This window comes from Polistes canadensis, unplaced genomic scaffold (genome assembly GCF_001313835.1).
Source record: "Polistes canadensis isolate GaletaPanama2010 unplaced genomic scaffold, ASM131383v1 scaffold_28, whole genome shotgun sequence".
In the NCBI taxonomy this organism is placed as follows: Eukaryota; Metazoa; Arthropoda; class Insecta; order Hymenoptera; family Vespidae; genus Polistes; species Polistes canadensis.
The window spans coordinates 744466-756231 of NW_014569575.1; the positions used below are offsets into that span (position 1 = coordinate 744466).

The following is an 11766-nucleotide window of genomic DNA, read 5'->3' on the forward strand; positions in this document are numbered from 1 at the left end:
ATTTTGTAGCTACTCTTTTCAGTTTAATTAATGACTCGACTATACATATACAAGATAATTAAGATTTATAAAAAAGAAAAAGGATAATGCAGAAATAAACATAATTATGCATATAGAAGATTAAAGAATTTTCTATTTAGTTAGTAAACGTTCACGTGTGTCTGTTTGTGTATATGTGTAATTAGATTATAACGTAAAACCGGGACAAATCTCCACGATCGAAATGCATACACGTATCTATGATACGAAACGTCACTTATTTATTTATGTATTACACAATTTTGGTGTGTACATGTTTATATATGCATGTGTGTATATCGAATTATTCTGTTAATTAGCTGGGTGTTACTATTTGCGTGGAATCATTTGATATTTATATCGTAAATAATACTCGAATAATCATGGCTTTTACAAAATATATATTACGTGCTAATAAATGTGATAATTAATCTCATTTGATTAATTTCTCTCTCTCTCTCTCTCTCTCTCTCTCTCTCTCTCTCTCTCGCTTTTCTCTTTTTCTTTTTTTCTTCCTTTCTTTCTTTTTTTTTTCTTCATTTTTATAAGCTCAATGTTTCAAACAAATTTTCGACAATTATTAATAAATGTAGAAATATAAAAGTTTAAGGGGAACGTTGAAGATACCGGAAAAAGCTGCTAATTAAAGGGATGGATAAAAAAAGATGGTAAGAGATGAGTGAGGTTTAAAAGAAGAGAGAAAGATAAAACGAAAAGGAAGAAAAAAGAAAGAAAGAAATACGCTCGGTTACACAATAAGGCACTGGCACGGTTAAAATTAGTCTTCAAAGAACTTTAAAGGCGAATTTTATTCGCCAGGCCACTGCCCGAATTATTTTTTCTCCTATACTTTGGTTTTTATTGTTTTTCTTTTTATTTATTTCATCTTAATCATAAAATTTATCGTAAAATTGTCGGACGAAATTAATCGTAGACGTTTGAGGGAAAATGAATTTTTGTTTGCAATTATTATTGAAATTTAACTTAACATTATTTTTAAATGTTAAAATTTTGATATTAAATGTTCTTTTACTTTATAATTATTGATTTGATTTATTTTATCAAATTGAAATGTATTTTTTAATTTATTTTCTTTTTCTTTTTATTTTACAAAAATTCATGGCGCGACTTTTTATTCCTTTTTTTTTTAAATAAGTTGTAGATGTCGCTACTGATCGGGTTAACGAGGAAGAAGGTTGTAGTAGATGTCGCTAGTGAGTCATTAATAAATTTTCGATAATTATTAAGTTCCAAAATAAACACGCGACTCGGTATACATGCTGTCTAACCGCGAATTATTATATTCGATTTGTAATCAAATGAAACGAAAAAAATGACTGAACAGGATTTAAATAAAATACTTAATGATTTGCGTGTATCGAAGAGAAGCGGTGAATTGGATGACCATGAAAAGTTTATTAATCAACGCGATAAATGGAGGAATACGATAGATTACAATGTGTTGGAAACATGTGTTAAGCATTGCAATGAAGATGTACGTATATTTCTTTAATACAATTTTATATTAATTTAATTTAATAGAATAGAACGTAAATGTTTAAGCATTAACCTATATATATATATATATATATATATATATATATATATTGAATGCAGGTTAGGTTGGATGCCCTAGCCCTTCTCGTTGAATCCAAGAAGAGTACCTTAAAATTTACCAATGCCGAGTTGGATATTATATTTCTATTTTTAATGTATAACCTTGGAGAAAAGTTTGTATATGTACCTTACATTAAAAAGGTAAGATAGTTAAATATATAATTTATAAATGATTAAGTATAATTGAATTCTATAAATTTGTTGTCTTTTGTCAGGCTTTAAAAAGAATAAAAGATAGTTTAAATGTTATGAAAAGGACGATATCGCAAGAATTCAAACTGAAACTTTTGGATCCGCCTTTAACGATAGATAATTCTGAAGCTTCGTCTAAAGCTGCTCACGAGATAGCAATGTATAATGGATTCTTTTTAAATTTAAGAGATCTATGCGTCAACAATCTTTACCCCGATGCTACGTATTCCCGTAGAAAAAATAGTTTGCAAATACTTTGCATAATGTTAGATTTTTTAGATCAAGAATTTCGTGACATTACATGGAATTCGAAACAAGCGGAAAAAATCTTTATGTGTTTGTTATTGGACACGTATGAAACTAACAAAGAAATGGCCTTTAGAATATTGAAATCTATCGGTCCAATAATTTTAGGTTTCGATGTAGAAAATCGTATTTGTGAAATAATCAATGTTGCTACTGATTTGGGTAATAGCATTAGACCGATAGATAGCATAACTGCGGCATATATGTTTAAAGTATGTATGTTGTCGCCTTTGTTACAACAAGTGCTTAGCAAATATTATAATATGAATGATTTCTCTAATGAAATCGCAGAATCTCATATTTTGCAATTAATATTATTTCTGATTAGAAAATTAGAGGTATGTATTATACATAGTCACTTTTAACTGGTGATTCAAACGTGTAGGGGACGATTTTACATTTTAAAATTGTATTAAAGGTATCTTTGATGGCAGCTAAGGAAAATATAGTAATGGCAGTTACTAAATATTCTCTTTATGGATATCTGTTTTGTTTGAAAAGTTTATTATCCGATTGCGACTTGAGGTAATTATGAATGATTTTTATTCTTTATATATTTTATTAATATATGTTTGTTATACTGTATTTATCAAAATCTGATACAGTATTGTAGGTGGAGAAAAATTATGGCAAGAAACCATTTCTAAGCTTATATTGATGTGCTTTGAATTGAACAAAGCCGTTTCAATAATAGTGAACAGTTCATCTCCCGAAGGACACTTGCCAATGGATTTAAATCCAAATAATATAAATGGTTTGTTTTTCAATCCAGATAAAGAAATAGTAACACCACAAATGATATTACTTTGTTCATGGCGTACGGTAAAAGAGGTCAGCCTATTGTTCGGTCATTTGGCAATTAAATCGACCATATCCAATCATAATTTACCTGGAGAATTGTTGACCGAAAATCAAGTAAGATATATGAAGTTGTTATTATTTTGATGATAAATAAATTATTCAATTATTGTAATAATTGATTTAATCCCGATAGATTATCCAAATAGGAGAACATCTAGTCACTCTTCTTAGCGAAACTAAACACCGTGGTGCGTTTGAACAAGCGTACGTCGGTTTTAATCAATTGTGCACTCGTTTGTGGCGCATGGAAAATACTAATTTAAATCAAGTACCTAAACATTGGTTACATCAAATTTTATTAGCAATAACTGGATTGTTACCTGGTAATTTTAAAATATGTGCGACTAGGAGAAGCGCAGGTGTACCTTTTATGGTGCAAGTAAGTTTACTGACAAACATAAGTGGCTTTACTTTTTTTTCGTTTTTAAACAAATTCATGCGTAAAATATAATTGAATCTATATTATTTTTACAGGCACTCGTTTCTTCCGAACCTCTGATCCAATACAATACAAATAACTCGGCATTGCATTCCGTAATGAAAATATTGCTAGGATTCACCGAACTGGAAGATAATGTAAATATTTGGACAGATATAAAACGTGTTGTTTATGATAAAACTATATTTTCGGAATTCGAAAATCTTATCGACTTATCTAGAACGGATATAAACGAGAGTCTAGCCGAAGATAATAAAATACAAGTTACCGAAATCAAAACCCACGCATTAAATATTTTGAGAACATTATTTAGACACTCTCCGTTGGGTGACTTGGTTAAAACATTTATCGCCGATGGTCTAATAGCGGCGTTCAAAAATTACGATGGCAAATCTTGGGCGGTAAGATTTGTTTTTATTAGAACATTATATTCCTTCGTTTGTGTACAAAAAAATATAATTAAAATAAATAATTTCTTTCTTTATAGGAACGAAACGCAGCAACTCTTTTGTTCAGTGCACTGATCATTCGAATTTTCGGTGTGCAAAGAACGAAAGATCATATCAATTTAACCACTGATAATAAAATGACATGTAAAATATTTTTCGAAAGATATCCCAGTCTCCTACCATTCATGTTGGATGAATTACAAACTTTCGTATCTATCAACGAGAGTTTAATTAAACCAAACATACAATCGATTTTATTGTTATTGTCGCGATTGTATCTGAGTTATAATTATGATGAAGGAGATTTTAATTGGAAGGTCTTTATAAATTGTTTAAACAAAAAAAAAATTAAAAAAAAAAAAAAAAAGAAATTACAAAAATCTAATTTGCGAAGAAAAAACACGTAAGGATATACATGTGATTTTAGATTGACGAATTCATTCATTTAGTTTCTCAATGTGCGAAGTCACCTGTCTGCAAAACTCGCGAATTAGCAGCCAGAGCCCTCGTACCACTGATGACTGAAACATATGCTACTGACATTATTAAAAAATTATTTGAAATAGTAGCTTCTGGACAAATTAATCATTTATCATTAAATGCTATGCACGGATACATGTTACAGGTACGTTTCATTCGATTATTTAATTTTCTTCTTTTATAATCCATATTGTGTTACTATTTTGATTAGATCCTGGAAATGATAAAAAGGATACAAACTATAAAAGAAAAGTTAACACCCTTGGAGCTTAGTTCATTTTTCGAAGGTACAATATGGATTTTAAGGAATTTAGAAATAAACAGTAACGGTCCTGTTTGCTTTCCATTAGCAACCGCTTATTTAGATACGCTTCACGAATTACTCAAAGCGGATTATAAGATGTGAGATATCCAATTAGTCTACTATCTAATTTCTGTACTTTTTAAATTACAAAGATTTGTTTTCTTTTTTCTAGGATTATAGATTCGATTTTACTGAATATATCCAGTACATTAAAACGGCACGTTTTAGAACACAATATCCTAAAGCAAGCACCTAGTCAAGAAATCTATAAAGTTTCAGCTGTTAAATTAATTGTTTTTATAGGACAACATTACATGTTTAATATTACAGCAAGAATACATCTACATATATTAAGCGTACCTGAACCCGAATTGCAAACAATTGCTTGGACTACGATAATAGAAGTTATAAACGGTGCTATTTGCCCGCACGAAAAAAGATTATTGAATGATCGTGCGATCGACGTAGCTTGCAATTCTCTGGCCTATCTACCTAAATACAATCCTGAATTGCAGGATGCAATTTTTGATTTCCTTTACGCGAGCCTAATGTTTATGGATAAATCTTCGACCACGGAGGATCTTTACGACAAACAAGAAATCTGTAATCTAGTCTTGAACAAAATGAGAATTAATACTAAAAGAAATACTTATTGCGAAAGGAGTAGTTACTTGAGATTACTTGGCAAATCTTATTGCATTTTGCATTGCGATTTAAAGGTAGAAATTATTTGAAATACGTGTAAAAATATATGGATAATATTTTATTTGTACATATATAAATGTATGCATTTGTTTAATTTTAGGACGATACAATTTCGATAAAATGTACAGAAGACGTATATAGTTATTTCTGTCAGAATTTGTGGATCAGTAGTTTGGAAGTGGACTTCCGAAGATCCGTTTTTGAAATAATGTATGAACTTTATTATACAAATACAGACGCTTGTCGGCAATATTGTAAGTATATAACGAAATGCTGTTTATTTTAATAATACATTTAATAACAATCAAATTGGTGTTGTATATTTTAGTGCCGTTGTTGCAATGGTGGACAACGGTGCTACAATTACTAGTCGACGATAACGTGGAAGTAAGAAGAGATGCATCTCGGCTAGTTTGTAAAATAGAATCTAACGGTGCATTGGAGTGCGTCACTTCGATGATTCAAATATTTTTCGAACAATTCTGTGACATCGTTGGTACTAATTATCCAAGCGTTGCGGCGGTTGCATTATTTTGTTGGGGCATTTCGTTGTGCGGAGAGATGAATTACGAAATGGACGAGACTGATGTAAGTAAAATTTCAAATGACTCAAGGTCGTTGTGTGTAAGATTTGAATACTGTAATCATTTTCTAATTAGGTATTCAACAAATGTAAAAATTACGACTGCTACGAGCCGGTGCAATTGTCCAATACGTGCGTGGAATACATAAAAACGATAACCAAACGAATTTCTCTCGATAATCCATTACCGATAGATGCGTTGCGTTGGTTAACCTTTCACCTAAACTTGGATCTAACAAAAGCAACGAGTTTTCGAAAACTCGTATCTTCCTACGGGGATTGCGTTCCTACTATAGAAAAAAAACTACGAGATATCTTGGATCCAACGTATAAGGATAAATTACTTCAAATTTTAGCATACGAAAAATACGCTTCTTTACATTCCCAAGAATGTTAGTTGATTATAAAAAAGAATCTAATGTAACATATATTATATATATACATACTTTTATATATATATAAGTAAAAAGTGCATTAGATATTCTATTACGATAGTTCCCGGATATAAATGATAAATAAAGGATAATTTTCCAAAGAACGAATTTATTCTAAAATGTAAATTATTATTCAATTTTATTACACACATACAACAATAGTAATAATAGAAATTAAAATTGAAAAAAAAAAAGACCCGAAATACGATATATCGATTCTCGATAGTAAAAAATTGACGTTATCGATAGGGATGATCGAAGTTACAAGAAAAACTCGGTAGAGGGTGGTAAGTAGGTGTGTTCCCTCTCCCTCAATCATCAACTGTCTCACTCAATTGCCGCGCTCGTCGCGCGTGTCGACGCTAGCGTCGCGGCTGGCCGTCCGCGTACTCCGGTCGTGTGTAATTTCGTGTCCTCCGTGTTAACGGCTGGTCCGCCCGTATTTTAACGAAATTTTTTAATTTTTTCGCGCCTCCGCGCGGTGACCTTCGTTTCTAAGGAAGGCTACGCGATATCACGTCGACGTCGAGGACGTAACGGCTGATAATGTCCGGCATATTTGCTGACAGCATTGGAAAAATAAGGAAAGCTATTGGAAGAGGTGTTTTCTAGAGGCACAACATACACGAGGTAGAGAGAAAGGAAGGATAAAAAGAGATAGATACATATATATATACATACATACATCATACATCATACATACATGTATACATACATATATAGATAGATAGATAGAAAGATCAGTGTAAATTAGTATACGTCGAGTAAGGTGACCATCTCGACGACGACGACGAAGACGACGGGAACGATAACACAAGAGAACGACAACGACAATAACAACGACTAAAGAGAGGAAGACGTGGACAATTAGAAAAAGGAAAAGGAAGACAACGACATCATTCACGACGGCGACGGCGACGCAGACGAAGACGAAGACGGTAAGGACGAGGACGGCGGCGACGGTGACGGTGACGGTGTCGGCACGCAGTACGCACGCACGCGTAGAGGAAGGGCATCGAATAAGGGGAGGAGGAGGAGGAAAAGGAAGAGAAGAGGGAGACGGTGACACGGGGGGAGGAATAAAAGGAGGAGGTCGTGAAGAAGAAGAAGGTGGAGGAGGAGAAGGAGGGGGAGGGGGAGGAAGAGATTAAGCAGCGGTCGGTGGAGGATCGGTTGGAAGATCGGTCGGCGGTCGTCGTCGGGAGAGTGTGTAGTAGGTGGTGGCATTAGTAGTGGTGTTAGTGGTACTCCTCCGAGTATATTAGATTAGTAGTAGTAGTGCTCCTCGTGCTGGTGCTCTTACAATTAGTAGTAGTGGTGCTCCTATATATTAGTAGTAGTAAAAGAAATAGTAGTAGTAGTAGTAGTGGTGGTGGTAGTGGTGGTGGTGGTGGTGGTGCGGCGCCCGCTCTACTACTGCTGCTGCTTCTGCTTCTGCTGCTGCTGCTGCTGTTGGTGGTGCTCGTGGGGGCCCACGGTGCGTCTACGCCAGGCATGGAGCACCGGACTCAGTGCGCCCGTTTCAAATCGTTACGAGCCGTTACCGCAGACTCCACATCGAAGTAAGGAGAGAAAGAGAGAAAGAGAGAGAGAGAGAAAGAGATATAGATAGAGAAAAAGAGAGAAAGAGAAGGTGAGTCGCCACAGAGAAAGAGATCGAATCGGTCGACGACTCCTCCCCTCCCACCCACCTCCTCCTGTCCCTTCCGTCCACCGTGCCAACCAATCCTCTCCTCCCTATATCCCCTCCCCACCACTTCTACTTCTACTTCTACTTCTACCTCTACCTCTACCTCCCTTCCGAGAGGTCTTGACCCACTTGCTGCCGTCTCTCCTGCGAGCTGTCATCCCTTCTCGCGTTTTCGCGCCTATTTCGCACCGTGTCAGAGAGATAACCAATGAAATAATATCTACGTCGTTCTATGACCAACTACGACACTCTATTGCGTTTTCATTTTTGTCCTATGTCACTCTAATAAAAGAGTAAGGAGAGAGAGAGAGAGATTGTAAAGGGAACTAGCTGAAACAAGTTTGAAAACTAGCAACAGCAGGTCCGACCGACGGACATCTGCGATTCCTAAAGTGCGTCCTTTCCAAACAGGGAATGTTAAATAGCCTTCAAGCTTGATCGACTAACGGAGCATTCTCGAATGATCTTTCTTGACCTAACTTTTCTCTATCTTTTTCTATTTCTATTTCTAGTTCTATTTCTCTATCTATCTTTCTTGTCTATCTAATTAGCTCGCTTGGTTGCTTGCTTGCTTTCTTTCTTTCTTTCTTATTGCTCGTAGAAAGGGTCATCGATCTTTCGAAATCGTTTCTCGTCCACGCCTTTCGTTTCAAGGACGTTCGTCTATCTATCCATCTTTTTCTTTCCTTATTTATTTCTTTCTTTCTTTCTCTCTTTCTCTTTCTTTTTCTCTACGGAGAGAAGGTTAACATGCCTCGTCGAATCAAGTTTTGCTTACGTTATATTACATTCCGTTGTTATTACAGGAAGAAAACTTTCTACGAGGAGAGAAGGAAACAGTTTTTAACGGCATTTTATTATGAATTGTCTTTCGTTTAGAAATGTTTTTCCCTTTTCTTTTTTTTTTTACGTATAGAAATAGAATTGGTTAATCGTTAAATGTATGATACGCTTATCGAAAATAGATTAAAGAAAAACGTGTTCCTTGATATATTTCAATATTTATTCTTCATCTATTCGCTAAGATTCATTAATAATTAATAATCGAATTCCTGTTAAGTTACCAATGGAAGATGAACAAAAAAATCGATTATATCCCCCCTGTCGTACGTTTAAATTTCGCGCGCTTAATGTTTCGATTGTAAATCAAAATGGCGGGAAAGTAATAATATTCAAAATACGATCGTACAATCTTATTATATCTGTATAAGTTTGTTCTATTTTTTTTCTTTTATTTCTGGTACAGATCGATCGAGTTTCGGAAATTATACCGGAAATTAAATACGCGAACGAAATGTTTGTTTATCTTTGCTGCGTTGGCCCGATTACGTAAGCAGAACGATGAACAACATATATATATGATATATGTGGTACGATGCATATATGTTTAGTGGTGTGTTTGAGTATTTACTAGTGTACGTATATAACCATATTCTTCTTCTTCATACCCGCATGCTTGTGTCGTTTTCATCTTCGTTGTTGGTTGTATCGTTGCGTCGTCGTGGTCGTTGTCGTCGTCGTCGTCTAAGGTTTTATGCGTGTTTATGTCTGTCTGTCTGTTTGTTTCTCTGTGTACACCCGTTCGTACCATTCGACTCGTGTATTCAACGGAAAGTAGAAAAAGAAGAAAAATAAGAACAAGAAGAAGAGAAGAAAAGTATTCTCAGAAGATATAGAAGCGCTCGTTTGAAAAGCCTTTTCGGCCGTTCTTCGGATCGTGGCTTCGACGATCTCTCGGGGTGATTGTACTCGTAAAAAAGGTATTTCTGGTATCCTTTCTTAAGGACCGACAAAGAAGGGATAGAATGATAGAGAGAGAGAAAGAGAGAATCCAGAGCTCGTTTCTTAGAGGAATCTTCTTCCTCAATCGCCTTTTCCGAGCATCGTGATATGCCGTTCGATGATGCCGTTCGTTTAGAAACGTTTCTTTTAACGAGAGGTATATATAGTCTACTTATTTTGTTCCCATTTTTCATCATCCCGTAATCATATTTTTTAAATGATTCAATTCTTTTCATTTTGATCAGTATTTTGTTTCATTGTAGAAATCGCGTTACTGGTTTATATTTTTGTATGAATTATTATTTTACAGATTGATAGAATACGTATTGATATTTTATTATAAATACTCTAATCCCAATATAAATAATAGTTTTTCCAAAATCATTATTAATTAGTCTAACAGAGTTATTAACAATCTGTGAACCACCGTCCAATATTAGGCCTCATCAAACTTTTAATGGGAAAACGGAATGGTAGCAAATAACTTACGCCAGAAGCAAGAAAAGTTAATTAATTGGTAAGACATTTCCAGAAAGTTCTAGTTGAAATATCCCGTACTATCGGACATATCTTTCAAAATACAGAGATTTTGTTGTTTTCTAATTTTTTGATTATAAACATTTATATTGTTTAATTTTTGTTAGAGATATAAAGAATGATAGATTTTACAGGAGGAAAGGTTGAGAAACGCTGTACGTATTAATGTCCCCTACGCATAAATACTAATACATATCCATAAATAATTGAGAGAGGGAAACTACTTTTGTTTCAATGCGAACAAATAGAATTACATTAGGTTTTTATTCGATTGGCTAATAGCTCTATTTTGTAACATATACATCTTGTTTTCTATTGGTTCTACCTACGATTAATATGGCGAAGAGTATGACGACGTATTTACGTAATAAAATCAACTATCATCTCGACTTTTGTTCTTTTAAATATAACGAATGTTTACCTCCGATTATATATATATATATATGATAGATGACACTTTTTTTTACCAATAACCTTTTAACATTTTTTTTCTATAAATTTTTTTCGCTTGCAATATGGCGGCGATTATTTAAAAGAGAATTGTTTTCCTTCGTCAATATTCTATCGAGAAAAATGTTTGTTCTCTTACGAGAGTTTCACGAGCTGGGTAAGTTGAACTTTGTTTTTTTTTTTTCTTTTTCTTAATCTTTTGTTTGATAGAAAATATTATCGTTGAGATTAGAAATGAATACGGAACGTTTAGAGAGAAACTTATTAGTTAAATTGATAATTCTTAGAACACGTTGACTAATTGAATATTTATTTAAATACGTTTGAATATTTTTTCTTTTCTAACGAGATAAGAGAAAATCTGATATTCGTCGGTCGTCTAAATATTTCCTAATTGATTCTAACGAAATTATTCATATTCTTTGTGACGATTAAAGTCATAAGATCATGAAGTAAATCATTTAGATGTGAATACTCGTATCATCTATAATAATTTTCTTCGTAATAGTAAGAAATGATAATTAAATTTAACTAATATATTTTTTCGCGAACGAAAAGTCGATTAAATATAAATATAATAATTGATCAAATGTTAATCAGATTATCTTGAAAATCAATTACTCATTTACTCGATATTTTAGGCTAATTTTTTTCCTCTGTAAAATTATGAGACTAACAAGGACAACGAGTTTTTAAAAGGAAATCATTTATTTGTAATATTACGTAGGTATTTTTTTTTTTTTTATATATTATCCAGTATATATGAGTTTACTATTTTATTATTTTATCGTTATTTATTGGGTTTGAATTATAAACGAATTATTAGTATGTTCCTATTATAAATATTAGGCATACGTTTAAAATATTACAAATTATTATTGATACATTGAAAATATTACATATTAATTATTACATATTT

The 11766-nt window shown here is 33.3% G+C and overlaps 2 protein-coding genes across 12 annotated transcripts in view; both read left to right on the forward strand.

The window, feature by feature from the left end:
- Positions 1-1226: 1226 nt before the first annotated feature.
- On the forward strand, positions 1227-6492 carry LOC106784024 (thyroid adenoma-associated protein). The gene is made up of 14 exons (XM_014743110.1): positions 1227-1513; positions 1636-1776; positions 1851-2471; positions 2552-2658; positions 2739-3048; positions 3128-3373; positions 3469-3834; positions 3921-4199; positions 4310-4507; positions 4574-4764; positions 4839-5385; positions 5472-5625; positions 5700-5959; positions 6031-6492. Exons 1-14 carry the CDS (start codon positions 1352-1354, stop codon positions 6349-6351), a joined length of 3903 nt encoding a protein of 1300 aa, XP_014598596.1. The 5' UTR covers positions 1227-1351; the 3' UTR covers positions 6352-6492.
- Positions 6493-6728: 236 nt separating this feature from the next.
- LOC106783994 (uncharacterized protein CG43867) overlaps positions 6729-11766 on the forward strand; it is a 131333-nt gene continuing 126295 nt past the window's right edge. For 7 of the 11 annotated variants that reach the window (XM_014743043.1, XM_014743051.1, XM_014743054.1 and 4 more), the window contains exon 1: positions 7768-8021. The gene's annotated coding sequence lies outside the window, so the exon portion shown is untranslated. Of the gene's footprint in view, positions 7602-7767; positions 8022-9632; positions 9839-11766 lie in introns of those variants that run through there. The other 4 variants (XM_014743044.1, XM_014743045.1, XM_014743046.1 and 1 more) reach the window with 4 other exon arrangements.

Excerpts from the sequence above, each read along its gene's own strand:
- LOC106784024 (XM_014743110.1), top strand. The coding sequence starts at position 1,352 with ATGACTGAACAGGATTTAAATAAAATACTTAATGATTTGCGTGTATCG. Across the intron at positions 1,777-1,850 it reads ATGTACCTTACATTAAAAAG|GCTTTAAAAAGAATAAAAGA; the intron begins GTAAGATAGTTA and ends GTCTTTTGTCAG. Across the intron at positions 4,508-4,573 it reads TGCACGGATACATGTTACAG|ATCCTGGAAATGATAAAAAG; the intron begins GTACGTTTCATT and ends TATTTTGATTAG.